We start from the raw sequence: 25,946 nt of genomic DNA, 5'->3' as shown, positions 1-25,946 counted from the left end.
AGGCCCTCTCCTACATCCTGCCATAGTGTATGTCTCGTACTGGTGGGACACAGAGGAGGGCCCCTACAACAGATCTCAATCCTCAAGCAGACATATATAGGGAGAGGCGCTCCCTCAGTATCCATTGTATTTATAATGTGAACAAGTGCCCCACAGCAAAGCATGATGTTGTAATTGTAGGAGGAGTATGAAAGGTCACATGCGTATTATCATTTGTGTTTTTTGCCTGAGCGCATGCCACAAGCCACAGTGTAGTGCTGCAATTGTGGAACAAGTAGGAAGTCATGCTGCCATTTCAGGTTGCTTAAAAAAAACAAAATTCCAGTAACTGCATACACACTTTCACAGCTGTGCAGGAATGCAGGTTTGAAAATAACTTTTGTGGTTATTCACAGCTGCACAGCTGTGTAGGTATACAGTGAAAAATAGTCTTAAAAAACCACAGCTTTCCCAAAGAGCAGAAACATGTGCGTAGGGGAAAATGTTGCAAAAGAGGTTCTACAGCTTCAAAACCACTCTCACTGGTAAGGGTGATAAATACTGCTAGATGGGAACATGCAAGCCTTGGTAGCACATGGAAACTGTAGATGCTGAAAAGAAGTCATGAAAGTAGTTTGGGGAAAAAGAGAATATTGAGGGAGAGATAGTGTCAAGAAAATGGGTTGCAGAGTGCATTGTGTTCTACGCATGTGAGCAGACATTACAGTATCAGGCAGTGGATGCTGGTGGCTTCACGTTTGGTGGGGCTGTGAGAGAGAGAGGGCCAATCTACGCTACAGTTTGATCTTGATACCAGTGGAGGCTGATGGGTTCGATTTCAGTGGGGCTGTGAATCCATTCTGGGTTTTAGTCAGCATCAGCCAAACCGCTAAAGGAGTTATCCAAGGTGCTGAACTCCACCCCCAAAATAGGTTCAGCACCTTGGATAGCTCATTTAGAGTTCTGGCTGGTTCTGACTAAAACCCAGAATGGATTCACAGCCCCACTGAAATCAAACCCATCAGTCTCCACTGGTATCAGGATCAAACAGTAGCATAGATTGGACCTCTCTCTCTTTATGCCAGTATGATGATACACTGGCCTGGTTTGCACATAACAAGAAGCCACAGTGGGTGAATTTTCCCCTGGGGTTTCTTGTCGTGGTGGGAGCTGCCATTTTGAAAATTCAGGCAGAGTGAGGGGCGTTGTAGCTTCTCATTATGTGTGAACCCAGCGAGGGTGGGTTGTTTGGGTTGTTGACAAGTCACACGAAACCCTAAAACAACCCGTGGGTATCCAGCACCCTAACAACCCACTCTTGCAGGTTCGCATGTAATGAGAAGCTATGGTGCATCCCTGCCACACCCTGAATGTTCAGAATGGTGGCTACCACCACAACAAGAAACCCCACAGGAAAATTCATCCACAGTGGCTTCTCATTATATGTGAACCAGGACACTTTCTTCTGGTTCTCTGTTGACTAAAGGCACCTTATTCCAGTCTAGTTTTGATTCCATCCCACTGCTGTCTGAGTAGCGTACTGCTGATCCTACCTAGAATTGAGGGATTTAAAAAAACCTGCCTTCTTAATAGGTTAATGAAGCATATCCCTCTGCCGCCCTCTCTCTTTGTCATAACTGGGAATCACAGGAGAATTGCAGACTTGAAAAACACATATCAGACAGTTAAGCAGAAGCACTGTGAAATCATTGTAATAGAATCTTAAGTCATGCCTTGAGACTAAAGTAATTCCCTAAAATAGCAATTTAATAGGGAGGAAATGGTTCCTCAGCTCAAACAAAATGGCCTAAAGAAATGACAGAATCATCATTACTTTTTTTTACAGCTTATCCCCATAGTATACTTGCCCACAAAAGAGGAATAACAACCACAGTCTGATAAGGCGTTTTGTTTTATTTTGAGTCACAGGAAAGAAAACAGTATTTTCCCATTCTATAGGTTTACTGGGCTGACGATGATATGGTGAATTTGGTGTGACTCCCAGTTTCTGCAGAAATCGCAAGAGACAGTGGTTGAATTTATAAATTGACATGAGGCTCAATGTTCCTAAACAAATAGTTCAAGAGTATAGTAGAGAAGAGACTCTTCTAAGGGCTGATACATACAATTCCTGTTCATCACTTGGTAGCTTACTACTCAGTGACTCATAGTTGAATGTGTGGATTGCTTTCATTGCAAAGCATTAGCATGGTAAGGTGATATGAAAACTCTGTTTTTGCCTTTTTCATGCCAAATAAACTTTCTGTGATTTCTGCGATGGCTGCTTCACACATTTGCAATCACATTAAAATTAAAAACAAAACAAACAGCAACAGCAGACAGTCAGAAGCTCTGTCTTAGAAATGCCTGCTGGAATAGAAGTTTCTTAAGAGCCCATTTAAAAGAGAGAACCAGATGAACCTCTTTTGGAAGACTATTCCAGAGTGTAGGTGCCACAACTGAAAGGTCCTGTCTTTTGTTCCCACCAGTTGCATTTCTGGTGGTGAAAGGACAATGAGGAGAACCTCAGTAAATGAGCACAGATTTTAAACAGGTGCATTGCATGCTCTGGAGTTATTCCTCTAAAAAAAAGTGGACTTCACCAGAACTAATTCCACTGGGAGCTGACAACTTGGGTATTTCATTCTCTACTTCGTATGTGTAACTGTGACAAAGCATCTGGTTTGCTTAGTTCAGCAACATCCTTTGTAAGGAAAGTAGGGCTGGAGGCAGATGATAGGTTTTCAGAGAACTGAAGATAGTATGCAAGGTCAGCACAAGACATTGTACCACCTGAGGTGGGTGGACAGACCCACCTCCCCTTGCCTTCCGCCCCCCGCTTGTTTCTTTTGCTTCTGCGTTAGTGGCAGAAGCACAGGCAATGTTAGGATTTGTGGAGCTAACTCACCCCTCAATGCTGCCCTCTGAGGAAAGGGTTCTTCCTCAGATTGATAGACTGTGGGTGAGGTGGCCCCAAGGAGTGCCTTTAGTGCTGCTGCTTTGCCACAGTGACAGCAAATATTGTTTAAAGCAGTGGAGGCTGGTGGCTTCGATTTCTGTGGGGCTGCCAATCCAATCTGGGTTTCAGTCAGAACCAGCTAGAATGCTAAAAAAGCTATTCAAAGTGCTGAAACCTATCCCTCAAATGGCTCCTTTAGAGTTCTGGCTGGTTCTGACTGAAACTCAGAATGGATTCACAGCTCCATCAAAATCAGAGCCACCAGCCTCCACTAGTTTAAAGAGACTCTAAACATTAAAGTTTAAAGTTTATTTAAACAGCAAAGCACACACTGTTTGGGGCCATATTGCTTACAATATGGAGCGAGGCACAGGCTGGGATCTCAGCAGAGCCCTACAGGTTGTTTTTGTGCAGCAGCACTTAACAGTGGGTGGGCAGAAAGCAGTGGCTTGCCAACTCGATGCATTCACAGTGGAGGTAAAGGTGGATAGGGGGTGCATAATCTGTTGCCCCTCCCAACATGGCACCTGAGCAATGCCACCTGGTTCATGGGAGGGCGGGCCCTAAAGGTTTGAGAGACAGAGCAATTGTTGCTTATTGAGGCATACACACTCATTTTTTCTTGCCCCCCTAATAATCTCTGATCAAACCACATTTTCAGGACGTTATGGTGCTTAAGAAAGAGGCAAGATCTGTTTGACCAGAGATGATCATTTGCCCATCGGTGAGAGCAGTCAGGTGGTTGACCACACATGAGAGGGCCTTCTCTGCAGTGGCCCCACACCTTTGGAACAAGCTGCCATTGGAGCTCCGCCATGCTCCGTCATTGCAGACTTTTAAAAAGGCTTTGAAAACATATTATTTTACCTTGTCCTTCTTTTGATATGACTGCTATTGTTGCTGTTGCTGCTGCTAACATCGCTGTTGCTGCTTTTAACATCATTGTTGATTTTATTGTTGGCTTTTATTTTTGTTTTTATTGTTTTTTGTTTTTTATCACTTGTTTTTATGTATTTTACTGTTGTAAGCCACCTTGGGAGGGCTTCTGCCCTGAAGGGTGGCTAAGAAATATTATAAATAAATAAATAAATTGATAGTGGGACAAAAGCAAATTGGTGTGTACACCACCAGCCATGTAGGCTCTGTGAGACTATCTTAATTCTCTGGAAAAAGGAGTGTCTCCAGTTTCAGACAAGCACATCTTGTTATGCAGCTCCCCAGCCGCAATCCATTTTTTTTAATGGTTGCTACAATATATCTGGTATGAAGTGTTGCCCTGACATAACTGACTTGCAGGGGAGGGGGAGGAAGCCAAAAGACCTGTGCAGACCAATCCTATGCACGTTTGTTGGGAGTTACTTCAGTGGAGCTTTCTCCCATGATCAAGAGGGCTTGCTCCCAAATAAATATATGTGTACTTACTGGGGAGAAGATCCCACTGAATATAGCCCCATATTACTTCTGAGTAAACATGCATAGGACTGCACTGGTAGTCTACAACACAGGGTAAATAGTACATACCCTATAAGAGCCGGCCTCCACCTCTACACCTCTCCTCCCATTTCTGTAATGATATAACATACTTTTGATACTCCTGTATGGTGTACTGATGAGATGGTTAGTAGCTGAGCATGGTTGATTGGTCTGAGAAATGTAGCCGTGTTTAACCTCTCTAGAAATCCTGTGAGGAACATGATTTTAAATTAGCTCAGCTATCAATTTGCTTAGTGGGGAAAAATCCATTAAAATCCATTATTTTGTATTGTTTTCTGCACAATTGCGTCTGTTTAATATTATCTATTACTAAAATGTGATTAATGTTTAGGAAAGTTGCTATGTTAAAAGGTCAGCACGCAGCAGCTCCACTTTCTCAGTATAACAAACCATGTTTGCCATCTCAGGTATCTGTTTTCTTGTTGTTTTATTATTTGGAGTTATTTTGGTGTTTGCAACTAAGATTACATTTTAAAACTAGTGTTTTAGATTAAGATTCATAACGGACATCTGTTGCCCTTGGCTTTTTAATCACTGTATCATGTCAGTTAGCTCTATAACATTCAAAATAGCAATCCTACTGGATTCAGTCTGGAAAACGGATACCTGAAAATGCCTTGAAGCATTTGTCAGCAATGCCAACATTGCAGCCCTGTTCAGACATAACGGTAAGCCATTATGGTTAAGCGTTTTGAGCTAAATATGATTTCTTAGCGTGCTGTATATAAATATTTTTTTCTAACCACGGTGGCTACATAACCATGTTTAGCCACATGCTGTAGCAGGGTTAGCAGCCCTAACCATGGCCTAGCGTGATGTCTGACAGGACCCCATGGTTATCCAAGCCCTGCCATAGAGCTCTGTGGCAAGAGCAGCAGAAAACAGCTCTGCTGCTCCTGCCAGCACGCAAGGTCTCCATGATCAAAATGTGCCTAGCAACACTTGACATAGCAGCTGAGAGCCAGTGTCAAGGGCTCCTTGGAGGGCTCTCTCAGTCTAATCCAGTAGCCAAGTCCAGACGCAGACAAAGGGATTCTTTTCAAAGCTTTATTCTTTTATAACTTACAACTCTACAGGTAGCAACTAGATCTGAGCAGCAGCATCCCTATGCCCTAAGTTGGAACAGTTGGTCCCCGTTTGAAAGGCAATTACTGGCAGACCCCTGAATATAAGGACTAGGGAGAATCCCTCCCCTTTTCCGTTGGATCCTCTGGGCGCAACCGTTCTTTGAGCGCCAACCGGGCGCTACGCCTCCTTTCCGCGCTCTCCATTTGGCGCTGCTCCCTGCATCTGCGCCGCGCATCCAACCAGTCTGCTATCAGTGCTGGGTCACTCCCTGGACTGCTTTCTAATCTAGGAATGTTGGTGGGAGGAATCTCTGTCAGCTGTGGGTCCTGGGAAAAAGGGGCGCGCTCCTCTCCCAGGAGTGACTGCTGTTCCTCCGAATCAGAACTACTCTGGGATTCTATGGGCTCAGTGTCCACCCTGACAGCCAGCCTCCTCACTCTGTCCCTGCTTGCAGTATGAAATTGGGGAAGTACATGGGGAACAAGATGTTTTCGATTCCACACCTCTGTTATCAGCACAGCAATCTTGTGTGCTCAGTGCTCCCAGGTACAAACACTTGCGGCTGCTGTGAAAAGCAAAAACATCCCCGCTAGGGGTATCGTGGGTGTCCGACATGGGGGTGGAGTCCGATGGAGTCCCCCTCACTTGGCCTGCTGGACTGGGGTTCGCAAACGCCACTGACCACTGCTGCTCGCCACGCTGTGCGAACCGCTGGACAGCCCAGTGAGCTCTGCGTGACCCCCGGTCCCCTAGTGGGCTGCCATTTTGCATAAAAATGGCGGCTTGTTATTCTGCATTTATGCAAATTGTGATCATAAAGCTGCCATTCACGCAAGATTAGAGGTGTGAATGGTCCATTCACATCCCTAGCCTTGCAAAAAAACGCTGACTTTGTGGTCGCCATTTGCATAAAAGACTTTTCATGCAGAATAACAAGCTACCATTTTTACCCAAAATGGCAGCTCACTAGTGAACTGGGCAGCTGCACAGAGCTCACTGGGCACTTGCTGGGCTGTCCAGGGACTCACACAATGTGGCAAGCAGCAGCGGGCAGGCAGCAGCGAGGGTTCAGGAAGCACCCAGTGAGTGCAAATGGAGGTGAGTCCATCCATCCCTAATCCCCACTCATTGTGACCCAGTGGGGAAGTGGCTGTTGCAGCACTAGCCCTAAGACGGCCATCCACAATGGCCACAAGATGGCTGTTTCCTCCACTGAGACTGCTGGGATGTGTGGCAGCCCAGCTGGAGGACTGAGAGGTTTTGCAGGACGAGGAGTAATTAGGGAGCAGTTAGGCTAACCGTGCTGTGGGCTGTGGCTCCATGCACATGTGGCAGGAGCATGCAGCATGGTTAGTGGTAACTACCATGCACTGTGGTTAGCATAACCACCCTTCCCTGCATTGTCTGAACAGGGCGAATGCCAGCTTTTGAGAATCTGTTAGTTCACCTATTAACGCTACACCTATCTTTATTTCTGAGATGGTGTCACAAGTTCGAAGATAATAAATGGTCTAGGAGGTCCAAAAGGAATATAAAGGAGAAAATACTTTGAGAATATGTACTTATAATCAGGCACAATCATGAAGGCCACAAGCATTATTGGGTGACTGAAGCACTGCAGATTTCCTTCTTTACATCCTGTAAACTTGCTGGCAAGCACCTGTTTCTGTGTGTGGAGCTAATTCTCTGGATTGTGGCCATTCTCCTTAACACTAACGTAATTCTGAATGGAAAATAATATGGTATGAATTAAAGCAGCTGTTTATAGTTAAGCTAATGGAGTCATGCAAAAATAACCCATTCTTGCATCAGTTGGCAGCTAAACAAACATATGCACGCGTACACACACACACACTTATTATAGTGAATATCCAAAATTTGATTGATGTTGACATTTACATGTGAATGCTCCCAATTCCAGATAACAGTCGTGAATGTCTGAAGATATATAGACACAATTTTGAAAGAAATGAGTGAATGCTGACAATCATGTATAGGTGACTGATGTACATGTGGTACATCTCTGAGTTTTCAGAGATTCACAGTTGCGTTTGGAATTGTCAGCATGTGAATATTGCCATATAACAAATGTTAGACATTCACTGTATAATGACTGTGTGTGAGAAGGAGGGAGGAATAGTTTTACATCAGGCAATAGAACTTCTGTCAAGTAGTTAGCAGTTAGCTACTGAAGCCAATAGCTAACTATATGCAGGATTGAAGGCCCAGTCCGGCTATATTTACTAGTCAGTTTTATTTGAGATGCCACTTTCTACAAAGGCACCATCAACGAAAAAGTCGACTTCCTAATAAGTGTATGTGAATATACAAATTCAGAACTCCCTGTACTTTTGGAGAATCTCTCTCCCCCCTCTGATGTTATTATGTAGGAAGCATCCTCTCTATCTTCTGCAGAATGCCTAACTATTAAATCATGAGGAAGTATTTAATGTGGCCCAAGAATTATAGCTCTGCAAGAATGTTTTCCCAGATATATGCACAATGAATACATTTTAAAACAAAGTTGATAGTGCTAAATATTTCTTCAGCTGCAACGCAGAGAAAGTTAAATATGATTGAGAAAGTTAAGTGGCTTGGATCTGACCTTCCTTTCCACGAACAGAACAAAGTTCCATGTTTGTGGAGCAGAGCCCTTTCCTCTGCAGCCTCCTCTGTCCCCAAAACATCTTCTCCTGGGGATTGGTGGACTCATGGGAATAGTGTATGGCAGGGTGGACAACTCTGTTTGCCAAGTCAATACACCTGTGAAAGCCCTACTCATTTAGCTTTCTCTGAATTGCACCTAATGACTAAAAAAAAGGCAGAGCTTAGATTTCAGACTTCAAGTTTGGGATTGTCTGCAATGGGGAAAAAAAGTTTGTGCCATTTCAGACTGGACAAACTTGACTTAGAAGCACCAACAATTAAAATAAATAGTTGATATCACATGCTGTTATTTATCCAGAATAACTTGGAATAACATTTTCCCATTTAATTGCCAATTCTAAAAATCTCTCTTGATGTCACAGAAATCATATTTGATGTCAGTTACTACACACAGGGTAAGCAGCTTTTTATTTGGCCACACTTGATTAACTTTGTATATTCAGTCTAGATGCCTGGTATGCATGGGAAACAATGAAACAACCTGACTGGAACTGTGATTTGACTTTTTAAAAGCCCCAAAGAACACGGACATGGCTCTGCTTTGGTGACTTCATTTTCAGCTTGATGAAACTCAGATCACTTATTTGAATGTCCCGGACAATTTCAAAATATTGTAGCAAATTCATGATGACATAAAGAGGGCTTGAGTCTATAAGACTTTTAAAATAATCTAATCTACAAAGTGGAATGAATCAGCATTTTGGCAGCCGTTTAAAACACACAAACAGCACAAACTAATTCCAAAAGTTTGGGGTTGGGTTTTGGAGAGAGGGAATCTAAATCTCTTACCTATTCAAAGTCACAGTGTAATGAATTTTTACAAAATTACACTCGTTTTCAGTCTAAAATAATCTGGCAAGAATGCAAATAAGGAAATTGGCTACAATGTATCTGGAACCAATGACTGACAATTTAACATTTTATGGCTGCAATCCTAAACACAATTACTAGAGAGTGTTCCATTAAACTTAGAAGGACTTACTGCTGAGTATATACACTTAGGATGGCTGTGTATGAGATGGGCTTACTTTGAGAGAACTTGGTGAGTCTGCTATGCAACTGGAAGGAATTCCACAGTCAGGTGGATGCGGATCTCTGTACATTTCATAACAACACAACTACTGTGATATGCATGTCATGTCTGTTGTTGTTCAGTCGTTAAGTCGTGTCCGACTCTTCGTGACCCCATGGACCACATGTCATGTCTCCAGGTCCATAAAGGGCTTTTCCATTTATTTTGACTAAGTCACCCAATCCATGTACAGACACACCTGCTGCCTCTATGGCAAGGAATGGGGCACATATGTGTGCAATGAACTCAAGATGCCATGTAGTTGTGAGAAGATGATGAAGAAAATACATGATAGATATTTACATTGATATGTTTAGAGGAATTGCATAAATAAAGGAGCACATTCTAATGAAATTAAATGTAACATACATAAGGAGGAATCTCCTGGGAGAGAGGGAATACTTAGAACTAAAGTTACAGCCTAAAAGAAGCTGGGATCTAAGAGGCTGAGGCAGAGACTTGGAACTGGAGATTGGGGAATGAGGCTTAGGGCACAATGCTATGCATGTTTAGAAAGAAATAAGTCCTACAACTCCCAGTATTGTTGTAGAGTTGCAGGATTTATTTCTGTCTAAACATGCATAGCATTGGGACCTTAGATGCTTAACAAACAGCATCCTAAATCTCCACTTCTTTTTGCCTTTGGTTGTGTTCATGGATTCCATGCACACCATGGAGTCTCAATGAGTGGAAGGGGAATGTTTGGGCCAATATTTGGGCATTTATTGAATGTGGGTGCCAGTTTGGACCAATTGGTTCTGCACATCTGTGAAGTCTTAAAACAAGAAACCAGCTTTGTTAAAGCTGTTTAAATACCTCAATGTGATTTCAGCAGAACTGGGCTGAGTCATTCATCCATACATGAGTATTTCTACATATGAAAGTCAAAAAGTAACTTCTTCAGTTTCAGATTATGACTCACCATGTCTTATTTTACTTATTTTTCAAATTTATATACTGCTTTCCACAGAAGAATCAAAGTGATAAACATAAAATATAATGACAACAAAACAACAATAAATGTAAAAATAACACAATACAAATGAATCAGCAATAAAACTGCACTGTCTACTGTGTGCTACAAACCATAGCTGGCTGGGTCACACTTCAGGGAAAGCTTGTGTGAAGATATGAGTTTTATGAAGACGTCTCTGAGGGCTCAATCCTATGGCCACTAGACAGCATCTAGGTGGCCATAGGATTTTTCATTTTCTGGGAACCAAGCTCGGAGCCAGCGTTCTGAGGTTGGTTCCCAGAAAACCTCTCCCGCATTCGTCCTCGGCACCACACTTGTAAGAGCAGTGCAGAGTGGCTGAAAAGGGGGTGTCCCTGGGGTGGGGACGGCGGAAGCGCTGTGATGACACTTCCTATGCATTGTCCAGCCTCCCCCCTCCCCCGCATTGGATAGTCAGTTGCCTCCGAGTTTGGAGGCAGCCGACTAGCCCCATAGGATTGCGCCAATAATGTCAGAACTGTGGGAGCCTGTCCAATGTCAATTGGTAAAGCATTCCAGAGGGTGGGTGCTGCAACACTTATAAAATATCTGATTTTCTGAATCTCTGATGTTTTTAATTTTGGCTTCTAAGGTTATAAATTTTAAAACTGTCCAAATGTTGGTGGATAAAAACACTTTAAGTGGGAGATATTACTTATGGTAATAACTTTCTTTATTAATGGTATGGTACATGAACCAATGGGATTTGGAGAGCTAGGTAGGATTATTAATGTTCAAATATTTTGGTTTTAAAAGCAATTCTGTAATATGTGATTTATTATATCTTTACATTTTGTGTTACGAACAGTGTATATGAGTATGAGGGTAAATGCAATAAATAATACATTTTTTTTTAAAAAAAATTGTGCTTTAGCCAACTTGATTCAAAAGCAAGTTATTTATTTATTTAAAGCATTTTTACCCTGTTAATTAATCAAAGAGACTCCCAGATTGGCTACAGAAGATCAAGGAAATGAAGACAGTACCTGCACTCAGGTTTATAATCTAAAAGATATGATACAAATGGAAAAGGAGATGAGATGGAAGAGGAAAACAAGAAAACCCAGTTCTTAAGTTATGAAGTTCTTATAATGATCAGCTTGAATGGAAACAGTTCAGGGAGAAAAGGAGCCTGATAACACTGGTCTGTCAGAAGAACTGATGGAATGGCCCTGTTTTCCATTTCTTCCTGTCGTGAAGGCTGATGGAATGGATGCTGTCTGCTGCTGGTTAAAGGAGGGAGGAACCTGATGGAACTGGTCTCTCAGCAGAACTGATGGAGTGGTCCTGCTTTCCATCTTTCCTTCTCCTGCAGCCTAATGCCAGTGCATAAGTTTTAAACTAATTTTGTCCTATTAAAGTAAAGTAGAGCAAACTTTCTTAAATTCAAATGTCTTCATTTTAACTGGTTTGTGGGACACAGCCCAAGCAGACTGTATTATTGGCAAGAGTAGGTCAAAAGAAATATAATTATTTAATACCTATTAGGAAATTATAGGGATTCAATATTTCTCTTTGGAAGTCAGATAAGTTCATTAAAGTGTTCTTTCATACCATGCACTACTAAGTTTCATATAGAGTCCTCCATAAGGCAACATTTTTAAAAAATCAAGATATATTTGAATATTTTCTGTTTAAACATATATTATCTTTAACTGTTGTCTAAATATCTGAAGAAATGTCTTTCTCTCTTTTTTTAAATCACAGCAACAGTGGTTTGTTAAGAATTAAGCCATTTTTAAGATGTTCCCTCGCTGCCAATTTAAATTTACTATCAAAGACCATAACAAGATTCTACCCATTAAGATTGATCACAGTTATTTAAACTGGACTCTGCCAAAGACTATTGGTGATTTGAGCTTTTCGGCCATAAAACTGTAGGAGCATTTTTACTTTGAAAATTGTCACCAGCCCAGAATTTAGGATTTGAACATTAGTAGTTCAAAAATGAGTCAACTTGTTTTTAGCCACCAGACTTTGAATAATCTTATTTTTAAAAAATTGAAAAAGAATGCAGTGACCCTTAAGAAACATATACAATTAAAATAAAAAGAGGATTCAATTAAAATGACTGATTAACTTCCCCAAATAGGCAAAAACACTTGTAACTCATAACAAAATAGACCATGAGCATAAACCAAAGATTTCAAAAACCAATAAGCCTGTTGCATTGACAAGCATTTCATCCACACAATCTCCTTGGGATATTTAGTCCACAATCCTATACTCACTTACCGAGGACTAAATTCCATTGAACTCAGTGGGGCTTACGTCTGAGTAGGCATATGTAGGACTGTGCTATTACAGTTCCAGAACATGCTGGCTTGGATCCCCAGAACCATGAGCGGAAGGAGAAAATGTATTAGTGCTCTTCTGTGAATTCTTGCACAAGCCAATGGACTTCTCGCAGTGCCATAATGTATTGGGGGATTGTGTAATATTACAATAGGAAAAACAGTACACAAGAAAGATATATCTTTATACATAAATTTTATTGGGCTATAAAAAGGTCTTGTGAAAGAGCTTGTGCAAAATCTTGCACAAACAGAAGAATTTCTCAGGAATTATGGTCACCTTTTTTCACTTCTTCCACTAGTCTGGATGCAGCCTTCTGTGAGTGGAAGGGCATCTTTGATTCTAAACCAATAAAGTTTTCCAAAGACATAATAGAAATCAGCCCATGTTTTTAATACTGTGGATAATTGTATCTACTAATTACATACCTGATTTTTCTGCACCAATAATAATTTTGTCCTAAAAGTGAGGTATGAGCAGCTCACAATCTCTGTTGAAAAAGGAAAAGCCAGATTAGATGGTTTCCCCACAGCAAAAAAAAGTCTCAAGAGACCGGGGCAGTCTGCCCGTTCTGCAATTAAGTTGGAAGAGGAAGCAGATCTGGCTTGTTTCAAATGTGCCTGTACACATTTATATGCCTCAAAACTCTAAATGTACACGAAGTCAAGCAGCCCTCAAACAGCATTTAACTTATGGTGTATAACCTTTATATTTAATGGCATCCAATATATCAAGATGAAGATATGGGGGTAGCTGCCAATAACTGAAGTAATGTTGGAACTTTGATTAGTAGTGCAAAGCCCAGTCAATGTTCGTATCATAGACAGTGATTACTATCCTTCCACTAGTTGAGGTCACATTTTAAAGACGTTTTGCATTCAGCAAACAGGTTTTGGGTGCTGATTCCATGATCCTAGCCAGTGTTCCAGAGTACCCAGAGTAGTTGCAGGCTTGTCTGTGTGAAAAGGGGAAACAAAGAATGGTGGCTGTATGCTTATCTATTCCCTAAACCTTACTATCCGACAGAGAACGATGAAATGATCCAATCTGTTAAGTCTCTTAAGCATCAAGCCTTGGTGTCTGGTAAACTAGATGTGGTCTCAATTGCATGAGTCTAATTAATGTGTCTACATTTAAACATGGAGGGAGCAATCCTATTGCCACTAGACAATGTCTAGACAGCCATAGGATATGCTGTTTTCCAGGAACCGACCTTGAAGCCCGTGCTGTGAGGTCAGTTCCCAGAGAACCGACCTCCCCCACTTCTGCGTTGCCTTGGAGGCAGCACAGAACAGTCCTGTCCTCCATGCTCGCAAGAGGAGTGCAGAGGGGCCGGAAAGGGGTGTGGTTGGGGGTGTTCTGGGGCAGGGAGACTGTAGCTGCCTGTATGATACATCCAATGTGTTGTACAGCAGCCTCCTTCCCCGCTCCGTACTCCTGTGGCTAAACAGCCGCAATTGGCTGTCTAGCCAAAAAAGCAGGGCAGGGCAGGAGACGCACGGAGGGAACAATCCCCTCCATGCTTCTCTTGCCCTGCTTTGGATAGGCAGTCACCTCCGATTTCGGAGGACGCTGCCTATCTAGATAGGATTGCACCCTTAAATATCAACCAAGGGATGCCCAATCAGGATCCAGGCAAGATGCATGGGGGTAACCCTTTCACCCCATGCCATGGCCCCAATGAAAATCACTCCCTCTTCATAGAGGGCCTTTAATAGGAAAGATCCATAAATAGGAAAGAGCAGCTGTATGAAAACATGCTAGCTTAGAGAAAGTGTTGTTGGTAGATAAAAGTAGGTGGCATGGAAGCAATATTGGCAGACACCACATAACATTTGCTCCTTTATTTCCAGGCATCAGCACTTGCAAATTCCCATCTTTTTTAATAATTACATTTGTATTAATGTTATCAATTATTTCAAATAAATTTACAGCTCAGTCCTATACATATCTACTCAGAAGTAACACCTATTGAGTTCAATTATTTATTATTTATTTATTTCATTTCTATACCGCCCAATAGCCGAAGCTCTCTGGGCGGTTCACAAAAATTGGACCGCCCAGAGAGTGGTTCACAAAAATCAATGGTTATTATTTCTAGGTAAGTATGTATAGGATTGCAGTCTTAAAGTAACAACAAAGGAAGATAAAAGAACAAAAATTAAAGCAAACCATTACAAAACTTTAAATTAATTTGAACTATGTTTAATTTTAACATTAACATGTTGCCTGCAAAGAGTTACTACAGTTTGTTCAGGACAGAAAAAAGATAGGCCATAGTTTGGACATTGAATATTTATTATCCAAAATAATAAAAATAGTCAGTGATATATGGATTTTCAGAGATGATTAACAGGAATGAAAACTTACTTCTTCACATCTGAGTGAAAGTGAAAGCAATAGGTACAGAACTGGACCATTCAAACTTTTCTCTCTTTTATGAACTGCACTGTAGAAAGTGAATCTGGTGTAGAAATGAATCAATTTCCTTCAAATGTACCCTTAAATCTGATCAATAGACACTTTGATTACAGTTACTGAAAGTTGTATTCAATATCTGCAGGTACTGTTGTTATTCTTGGATATAAAATGAAAAAAAAAACTTTTTAGTATTTGGGTGGTTTTATACTGAATATTTGTTCCAAAATGGTATCCATGTCTATGCTGATTTTCCATTACACTTCTCTTGTTTTCACAAATAACATGCTAGTAACACAGCTGCATGCAGTCATTACTTTATATAACTATATGGATTACATCCTTTACTGGCATTTGAATTAAGTAAAAAAGGCATTAATAACCAAGAGTTAAAGAATTCAATCTGGTAAATGAGGAAATCTCAGCACATCACGCTACCTCAGTGTTATGAAACCAAAATTAAAAATTAAAACTAGGATTCTCTGACATACACGCGCGCGCGTGCGCACACACACACACACACACGCACACGCACACATACACACACATCACCATCAGCCATTATTATCAGTTTATTACAATGATTTCATCACTGGTGTAGTATAGTGTTTAAGAGACTGAGGGCTTCTCCACACAGAGGCTTTTTATCCTGCAATTTTACAATGCTTCCGGATTCTTTGTGCGATTTAGAATGGCAAGTTCTATATGTTTCATTATATAGCCACTAGATGGCGCTGTGGTATAGCTCCTATTATTGCTCGACTTTCTCTTTTCAGGGAGAAATTCAACGCTCTGTATTTTAATGGCTCATTATAGCCGATCTTTCAGAAGAAATGGGAGAAGCCTTAGAGGGTGATGATGTCATGTACAGGACCGGCAAACTCCTGTGAGTAACCAAGCTCAATTGCAGGATAAAAGCCCCATGTGGAGAAGCCCTGAGCTACAAATAGGATGTCCATGACCTGAATCTTACCTAGGTGGCCATGTCTCCTATAGTACAAAGGACAGTCCTCTATTAAAAGACTGTCAGAGGGCTGTACTCTATTTGAAGATGTCTTCTCACTGACGGCCTGCCTGGTCTGGTTTAAAGATAAAGACCATAAGAAGGAAGAGTAGCAGGAACCTTGAAGTTGCCCATCAACATTTAGAGGACAGCAGGCTCACAGGTAGCCACCTGGTCACAGTCTTCTCTACCAGGGTGAGATTAATCAGGTTGGATCCAGATTTAGGCAGATGTAACTGGCCTCAGGAGTGTAGCGCTCTGGGTCGCACTGGCTCTTCGCTCCTGCACTTTTATTGGAGCTGGCTCCCAGCGGAGTCTCAGTCTGCTGCCGCCAGGCAGACATGGCGGGAGGAGGAGGGAGCAGAGGAAGGGAGTGTGACTGACTGGCAGCTGTCTCTCGCCTGCCATGTAGACCCAGCCAGACAAAGGGGGTGAGAGAGGGAGGCTGAGGGAGCTCTGCAGCCTCCTCTTGGCACCCCCTATTCTCCTCCTCAGCTCTCCGTTTCTCTGCCTCCCACCCCCGAGCAGCCACTGCACCTCGCAACTCAACCATCCTCAGCCAGCCCCTCAGCTTTCTGACCCTTTTCCCACCCTGTTGTCCATCTCCACTCCATGCCTGCGTGCCCGGCGCTGCCCTCCGTGCCTGCAGCACTGTCCTGCAACACCAGCCACCTGTTCAAGGCTGCTGCTGATGGCCATAGCAGGAGCGGGGTGGTGGGTGGTGGGGAGAGCTGCTGATGGCCATGGCAGGAGCGGGGTGGTGGGTGGTGGGGAGAGCTGCTGATGGCCATGGCAGGAGCGGGGTGGTGGGTGGTGGGGAGAGCTGCTGCTGCCATCGTCTGTCGCTCATGCTCATGTGTGGGGTTTACTGTGTGTGGGAGAGGGATTCTAGCAGGCTTGATGTGCAAACATTAGCAGGGGATCATGTTTTAGCACCATGCAGTGAAAAGTTTTCACCTGCTGTTTGTTTGCACATCAAGTCTGACCTTCAAGGCACAGGAGGGGGCCTGGGGTCGGATACAACCCCTCAGGTTGACAGTAGGATCCTAGGTTTGTTTACTTGGAAGTCCCAATATGTTCAGTGGAGTTTATGCTGGAGGGACTAGGGCCATGAGTCACTTAACCTGAACTTGAAGGGTTAATATGAGTGAGGTGGGAGGGAATGAAAGCCCTCTTCTGCCCTTTCCCTGTCTCCTCCCTCTATTTTCCTATCTTCTTCCTTCCTCCTCCTGCAAGTGATGTTGACCTCAGCCAGCTTATCTTGAGATGTAAGTTTGTTATATCTCCAGTAAAAGTCTGTCCCTAACCCACCACTCGAGTGTGTTTTGTCTACATCCAGAGCCAGTGTGGTGTAGTGGCGAGAGCGGTGGACTGGGATCCAGGTTCTAGTCCCCACTCGGCCATGGAAGCTCACTGGGTGGCTTTGGGCCAGTCACAGACTCTCAGCCCAACCCACCTCACAGGGTTGTTGTTGTGAGGATGAAATGGAGGAGGAGGAGGATTATGTACGCTGCCTTGGGTTTCTTAAAGAGGAAAAATGGCGGGATATAAATAATAAATAAATAAAACATCTGTGGCTACTGATGGGGGGCTGATTCGGACTTCAGTTTACTCAGCTAGTGAGTGTAGTTAAGCTAGTAGCCTTGTGGGGCAATCCTACTTGTCTATTCAGAAGTAGGTGCCATTATGTTCAATGGGATTTACTCCCAAATAAGTGCGTATAGGATTGCAGCCCTAAAGGAGTTGTGAGTCACCATGGACTAAGTTCCATTTATTTTAATGGGGCATTGCTTCACACCTGGTTGCAATGGCTCTTCATAACAATAATTAATAATAAATATACTATGAGTATGTTGTTGTTGTTGTTTCTTGAATTAAAAAGGACTAACCTTTTTAGTCCACACTGGAGGCATTCAAGATGAAGCTGGACAGCCATCTCTCAGGGATGCTTTGACTTGGATTCCTGCACTGAGCAGGGGGTTGGACTCGATGGTCTTATAGGCACCTTCTACCCCTACTATTCTATGATTCTATGATTAACCAAATAATATTTTCTAGCAAGTTGCTGGACATGACTTTGTGTGTGTGTGTGTTTTCTTTTCAAATGGACCTTTTAATAACTCTGAATTATGGTGACCAGATACTCCAGACAAAGTGACTGAAAGCTCATTTGTATTGTATAATCTTACAAGGTTGTATAATTTTAGAAGGGGCCGTGGCTGTGACTATCATGAAGGGACCCTGCACTTCTGAATTTGCCACTATACTACTGAGTGGGCTGCAGAAGCAGACTTCCTCCCCCCCCCGCCCCCTTTATTCGGTCCAGCCTCCCAAATACTACGCAAGAGAGTCAAGGTACCCTGCTGAATGGGGTAGGCTGCGATGTGGGGGAAGGAGGGGTCCTTGAAAACCAGGCAGAGGCATCTGGTATTAAAAGACAGATAGACCATTTTTTAAAAAAATATGACTCTGAAATGGTATTAGAGGAATTAAGATTACACACAGGAGTACAAATTGCCTTTTATTGTCCTGAGATGGCTTCATAGGTTCCATGGAAGCAGTGACAAAGCATGAATGACTCATGTTTTCTCTCCCCATCTGCACATTTCACCATGGGGAATACTACTATTACTATGTATATATAGCTTACTATATTTAAAAAATACCTCTAAGTGGTTTATAAAGATATTAAAACACATGAAAATACATTGTAATAAATATAAACATATTTATATAAAACATTTATAAAAACATTAAAACCAAATACTCACAACACCATGCATACGGACAGTTATTAACATCGTATCATGGCTACTGTACCCCAGCATGGAAGTCAGTTTAAAGCTGGGGTGGGGAACCTGGAGTCACATATGGGCCTGGGCTTAATTTCATGTGGGTTGACAGAGGGAGAGAGAGAGTACTATGTGATCCTGTAATGCTGCAAACTCTGCCTGCTTTTAACGTTAGTACTGCCCACTATTGGCTTCATCCCAATTTACTTTACCAATGGGTCACTGGCCCTTCATAGGAAAACGTTTTGCTACCCCTGGTTTAAAGCATGATCCTTACTTTACAGCAGGGATGGGGAACCTGTAGTCAGTGGTGGCTCCCCAATCCAACCTGCAGAGGCTTAGGTTTCCTCTGCAGGCCCCTCCACAAGCCCCACACATCCCCAAGCCCCATACCCTGGAAGAGTCAGGGAGAGGAATCCCCAGTGTTATCTCCAATCTGTGTGCCATTCTCCCTTTCCCAACCGTTCAGAGATCTCCAGCAGATCAGAGACGATGGCAGAGGTTCCTCTTACTTAATGCACTATGTGCCCTCTCTGTTGGGAAGACGAGTAATGTGCTAAGTGCTTCCTGAGCTGTGGTGGTCTTCTCCCCTCCTCAGCTGGGGAGGCCTTCCTGAACACATGCTTTCCGCAGTGGGGGAAAGGTGCAGGGCAAAGCTGCCCTGTCTGGAAGCCAGGTGGATGATCCAGCTGGCGCCTTAGCCAGGGCGGGTTTGCTGCCTGTGGGCCTTCCTTGGCCAGGAAAAGCCCATGTGCAGCGAAACTAGATGCAAAGAGTACCGCTTTGCTTCATCCAGGCTTTCCTGGCTAGAGTGAAGCTGAGCTATCTTGGCTTTGTCTATCCCACATCCTCCCCAGCAGGGGAAAGTGTGGGTGGATCACCCACATGGCACCTCAAACATGAGGAAAGCCTCCATGCAGTGAAGCCAGGCCCCCAGTCAAAGTGCTGGCTGGAGAAGCTCCAGCCAGCACTTCAGCAAGGGACCATATGATGACAGGGAGGGTGACCACGCACCTTGATGTCATTTGGCCCACAGAGGGCTGGCTAGCTGGCTGGGGGTCAGTCATTCAGTACCCCAACCAAAAATATTCCCCCATCCTTGCCTTCCAGGAATGGTGTGATTGCTGCTTCTCTGTGGCTGGATCCCAGTACTACTTGGTATGCATGAATTAAATGGGAAGTGCTTATGTTGGTGCCATACCCCATATGTCACAGCGCCACACCCCATATGTCAGTGGAAGCACCCCATATGACCCTATGTCACTGGAAGCACCCCATATGATCTGTCCATCCCACATGATTCTGTTGTTTAAGTATCACCAGGGCAACAACAACAAAACTCCAGTAAGTTATAAACAAACCTGAGAGACAATGAGGTGTTATTTGATTGGTTCTTTTTTCATCAACGGAGTTGAGATGCACACATTTCTCAGTAGTTTGTTTCTGGAGTTATTATACAGAAAGACCCTCTGGAAAAACAGTAGTTGGCTTTATGTGTTCACTGTGATCATATGTTTTCTGTGTATCTCTTTTATTGTTGCTAATGCTGTGAGATCATTTAGCGCTGGCAGTTCTACAGACTTGATTTAAATGAAGAACTGTGAGTACTTCATCCAAAGGAAAGTACGCAGTGAACATTCTTGTGATGTGCTTTTTTGTCGTTTCTATGGAATTGTGGCCCCCTTGTAGCTTGAACTTGTAGTGATTTAACCCCTCCCCCCAAACTTCCTATCTCCCATCCTGCTCCCAAGTTCACGAATACCAATGAGAAATGTTTCCCTTGGTTCCTGTAGACATCAGCTGAGGGGCTCTTGGTATCTATCTGCACTTCATGCCTTTGGCTTCACTTGTCTTTGTTGCAGCAGATGCATTTCCCATTTTAATCTCCTGGGTTTCTATTTCATTTTAGAAGCCAAATACTCAATATCTCCAAGTTCTCTATTCTATTGCCAATATTTTATATGAGAACTAGAGCAGCTTCTGAGATTTACTTCCTAATATTTTTCACGTCCGTGTCAAAGAGCATTCTGACAGTCAGGAAACCCCCCAAAGTTAAAACCAGTCGCTTAAGAGGTCTTCTTTTCCATGGATCCCAACTGTTCCTTCTTGTGAATGGCCTAAAAACTAACAGTATCCATGAGAAAGAAGAGACTCTTGGCTGCCACTTACTAGCTTATTGAGCTCATAGGCTTTGTGGAAGCCAAGTGTACAAGGTCAGGTGAGTTGAAAGTGTCTATATCTCCTTTGGCATCCTGGAGTATTACATATAGCAGAACACCAGGTTGTAATAAGCTATAGTTATGGCAATGCATACTGGAACATAATGATTTGAATGTAGCTAGGGAAGTAAATGAGAAAGGAAATTAAGGCTTCATAGGTTAAGCGTTTGTTCAATGGTAATCTGCATACTTTCTTCCTATGTATTAAAATACGTGCTTAAAAACTGTTACTGTATTCTATGGAACTATTACAGCATTGCAACGTATTCATACTTTGTATTTCAAAAACAACAAAGACTCTGAGACACCTGTGACTTCTAACCCATGAAAGCTCATCCTCACAATACATTTGTTAGCCTTTTAAGTGCTAGAGGATTATGTGTTTTTTTCCTACAACAAATTAACATGGCCACTCTTTTAGAATTGGTATTTCAAAGGACACTCAGTGTAAACTATGTCATGGTGTCACTCAAAAGGAAAGCATAATTCTGGAGTTATGGACTGGATTGTATTAACAACAACAACAATAAAAGTAACCAGTTAAGCATCTCTTCCATTAGCTATCAATACCACAACTTAGCAAAGGAGTTTTATTAAGATTGAGCTAATTTTACGGCCATTACTCATAGAACCCCATTTGATTCAAGGGGCATTACTCAGGTGAGTGACCAGGTCCTGTAATACTTTATTTTTCCATTCGAGTTTCAATAAAGCTTTAGTTTGATGACACAAGCAGATAGCATCAAAAATTCTACTAGGTTACCTTCAAGTGAACATATTGTGTGATGCTTCTATGTCACAGTTGTTATTGGGCAGTATCCAATGCTGCCCGTCCACCAGTGGCTCCCACTGCTGCTTCCGTTCTGCTAGCAGCCAGCCCTGCTGATTCCACTCTGCAAGTGGTACCCACTGGTTGTGGGATGGAGATTTCATGGTTCTGAGGGCAAGCCCCAAAATGAGTGGAAACACTCATTTCTGGAACAGGGCCCTTATGTGACCTCCGCCAGCCTGCCCTGTTCCAGAAACAAGCATTTCCACTCATTTCAGGTTTCCCCTGGAAGCACTAAATCTACATTTCGCAAGCAGTGGGTGACGATTGTGGAAGGGAATTGGCAGGTCTAGTTGCTCACAGGCAGTCTCCATAGGAGACCACCCATCATCCTCATCCTCATCCTCATCATCATTATTATGCAGTTTGTGGGGGCCAGGGCCTCACAAAGCAACATACATAAGAAATAATATAAGATAAATAGGTACATAAAATAGATGTACACTTACTGTGAGAAGGCTGTTTGTTCTGAGTCACACTGGCCATTTGAACTCTTAAGAAAAGAAGGCAGTGAAGAGATAACTTCACTGACTCTCTTAAGAGCCTGTACTAAAAGACCCAAGTCCAGGGAGCCTCAGCTGTTGGGCAACATGGAAATGTAATAAGTAAATAAATAAGTCAGTCAGTCACCTGGCCATAGCTCTGGTAAGAAGAACCTGTCTCTCATGTATGCCAAACTAACTAATCTTAACAATGAGCATGCTAATGGGATCTCTAATAGAAATCTTAGTGTACAGATAGGATCATATGGTTGAAGGGAGTCCTCAAAGTAAAGGTTCAGACCATTACTGGCTTTACACATCCCTAACTGGTTTGAACCATTTCAAGCCTAAATAGTTTGAAGCATTTTTAATTAGTTACCAGAAATGTACTGGTAGCTAGTGCAACTTGCACAAAAATGGTGCTATATTTCCTGTGAGGTGAGGGGTGTGTGTCACTTTCCAGTGATCCTTCATCCTCTTGCTGATGGATAAGGCCAGAGTGTGCTGCCCTGAACGCACATGAAGCTTCCTTCTTCTGAATGAGACCTAGCCAAATGCTGGCCCGATGCGCATGTCACAGTTGCAATTCCTGGACATAGGATATACTCTAGTGTATTAGCCAACTGGCAATTTCGATGGTGCCCAGAGTTTATTACTTATTGGGAATAATTATTCCTAGAGATATATCTCAAACGATTCATTTAATTTTAAACAAGTTAATGATATTTCATGAGATATAGATAGATGGGCATCTTTAAAGATGAGTTTATGGGGTAAGGTGAATACACTTAAGATGAATACCATACCCCAAATTATTTCTGTTATTCGAGCAATCACCCTATACCTATACCTGGCAAATATTTCCAAAAACGCAATGCTTCGTTTCGTAAATTCTTCTGAGGTTCCTCTCCACCAAGAATATCTTTAAAAGGGATGCAACTTCCAATTAATGAACGCAGGTTTGGTTTTCTGGCTCTAGCTGTGTACCATTGGGCCTATTTGCTGACCTCTATTAAATTTGGGTCTTTTCCACTTAAATTAGATTTTCCTCTGTGGTCAGTATTGGAATCTTCCTGTCTGGATCCTCTCTGTAACGGATGGCATTAGGTTCTCAGCATATTAAGGTGGACAGAGCTCCTCCCACAATTTGGCAGTTAGGGAAGGCTGGCGTATAATGTCACATCAATTACAGTGTGATCCATTTTCCCATGCTAAATTGACTTTATGGGGAAATCCAGATTTAAGAACTGGCAAGAAAATGTTTTTATGGAGGACCTGGACAGATAAGATGATCTTTACTTTAGATCAATTAGTGGGGGCTGATGATGAGTTTTTGGCATTTTCAATTTTGCGAGATCAATTTGATCTACTAGCTTCAGCGGAATGGCAGTATTTGCAATTGAAACATTTGTTGGTATCTAGATTCGGTCCTGATGCTTTTATTCTGTCAGAGTCTCCTTTGCTATTGGGAATACTTACTGAAGTTGATCAGATGTATTGACCTACAATTCATGTTTATAAACATTTATTATCAATGAATAAATATGACACAAGTGGTTTACAGCAGGAATGGAACAGGGAATTGGAACGTCCTATTTTGCTTAACCAATGGACTGCTGTTTTGGCATCTGTATCGGACATTTCAATGGATCTTCAGTTATGCCTTATCCAGAAAAAGCTCTTGTTTGGGGTCTATTGGACGCCACAATGTCTTTTTAGTAAAGGCTTGTCAAATTCGGCTGATTGTTGGAGGTGTAATGCAGTCAATGCTTCTTTTATTCATATGTTTTGGAAATGCCCAATGGCCACCTCCTTTTGGGAGGAAGTTATTATACAGATAAATTTTGTATTGGAAAGCTCTTTAATATTTACTGATGTAAATGTTCTCTTAAATTACTTACCTTCTTCTTGGAACGTAACACATGGTCAGCATAAATGGATTTTTCATGCCATTTTGGTTGCTAAAAGACTGATATTACGATATTGGAAAGATAAAAGGTCACCGCCTATAATGCAATGGACTGAAGACTTAACAATACTAGAAACATTTCAAAGAGTGATATATAGGTGTAACTTGCAAATGGACTTTTATGCGGATATTTGTTCTGCTATTACTGAAGTTTATGTCTAACCTTTTTTTCCTTCCCTTTTTTTCTTTTCTCTCTTAAATATTCTAATGTTAGAAACTGAGGATTTTGAATATGTTGTTGTATTTTTATTTCATTCCTTTTTTAGGTTTTGTAATGTTTTTAGTTTGTTTTGTTTTGTAAAAATTCACAATAAAAGATTAATTAAAAAAAACAGCAGTTGCAATTCCAGGGTTGTTTAACCCAGGATTTGCCAGGGATGAATGCAGTAATCAAGCACAAGTGAACCTTTTCTGCTTTTAATAAACAGTCCAAGAATGCCCCTGTGACATGCAAACCTGGAACCTCTGTGTTGTTTATGGGTTAAACAACCCAGAGTTAACCCAGCAATAAACCATGGGCAAGTGTTGGGTTGTTTAACCCATAAACAATCCAGAGGTTCTGGGTTTGTACTCCCCCCCCCACTTGTCATTCCTTGGTTGATTAAAAGGGAAATGACTTGTGTGTGGCTCGCACAGTCCACTCATCCCCAGCAATTCCTGGGTTAAACAACCCAGGAATTGCTGCCATAGTATGTAAACTGGGTCATTGTCTGCTCCATCTGGCAGTAATTCTCCAAGATCTCAGGCCAAGATTTTTTGCCGCCTGCCCAAAATCATTTTAAGATGCTTGGAATTAGATTTGCAACCATCTGCATATAAAGCCTATGCCACGGATCATGTGCTCTACTTCCTAAGGTGTAGTAGTTGGTTCCCATAGATCTCAGGTATGCCTCATTGTGGAGAATGTTTTGAAATGAACATATGAATCACCCATTTTTCTTCTTCCATTGGCTTAGCAAAGTCCTCCTTTAAGCAGGGATTTTCCTTACTAAATTCTTCTTCTAGTTGAAAAACACTGTCCACATTTTAAAATATTTGGAAGAAGACATTGTTGCTGTGTCATCCATGTAAGAGAATATAGATTTTGAAATCTGAGACATATTTTGGTTTCCTGAAAATTTAAACTATCATTTCAAACCCACAAGTTTCTTGTACTTATGACTATGAAGGAAAGTTTAACACTTGCAGAGGATGTTTGCAAAGGGCTAGAAATTCAAAGAAGGCTCAAAGTAGACCTTTGAATTGACATAGGGGAAGTCTTCGATGCCCTATCCCAGGACCAGCATCATGGTTCCACACCATTGGTTAGTTTTTAAAGCCACAATGCCTTGAGAAAGTCCATGGACACCAGTACCTGGCCAGCTGCTGAGAAGGTGAACAAGCCATCAATACAGGCCAAAGTCTCCCTAGAAGGTCTGGGCTCCCTCCTCTGTGCTGTGTTGCCAGCAATGGTGGCATCTGCAACACCCCCTCCCCACTCCCACTCCCACTTACAGAGAGCAGGAGGCAAAGGGCGCTGCTCAATTGCCTACAAAAAAGGACAAGTTAGTGGTGGTCGCAAGGAGCCTCTGAATGGTTGCCCTCGTTCTGGGAGAGGACTTGGCCCAGAGGAGGCACTGAAGGAAAATGTATGAGCAAGAGGAGGTGGCAGCTGTTCACAGGAGGGCAGTGCAGCAGAAGGGACTGGACACAGGGCTCAGTCCTCC

General features: G+C 42.3%; 1 protein-coding gene across 1 annotated transcript in view; it reads right to left on the bottom strand.

Moving 5' to 3' along the window:
- Nucleotides 1-10,152: 10,152 nt before the first annotated feature.
- SNX24 (sorting nexin 24) overlaps nt 10,153-25,946 on the bottom strand; it is a 155,807-nt gene continuing 140,013 nt past the window's right edge. Inside the window, exons 8-9 of the mRNA XM_084833954.1 lie at nt 12,957-13,018; nt 10,153-11,585 (exon numbers count right to left, since the gene is read on the bottom strand). Of these exons, the coding sequence (XP_084690080.1) occupies nt 12,988-13,018 (31 nt within the window). The 3' untranslated portion in view covers nt 10,153-11,585; nt 12,957-12,987. The remainder of the gene's footprint in view (nt 11,586-12,956; nt 13,019-25,946) is intronic.

The sequence above is a fragment of the Heloderma suspectum genome, chromosome 2, assembly GCF_057233095.1.
Source record: "Heloderma suspectum isolate Gila_16-S chromosome 2, 16-S_ref, whole genome shotgun sequence".
In the NCBI taxonomy this organism is placed as follows: domain Eukaryota; kingdom Metazoa; phylum Chordata; class Lepidosauria; order Squamata; family Helodermatidae; genus Heloderma; species Heloderma suspectum.
Note: the sequence above shows the minus strand (reverse complement) of the source record. Positions and strands in the feature narration are given on the sequence as shown.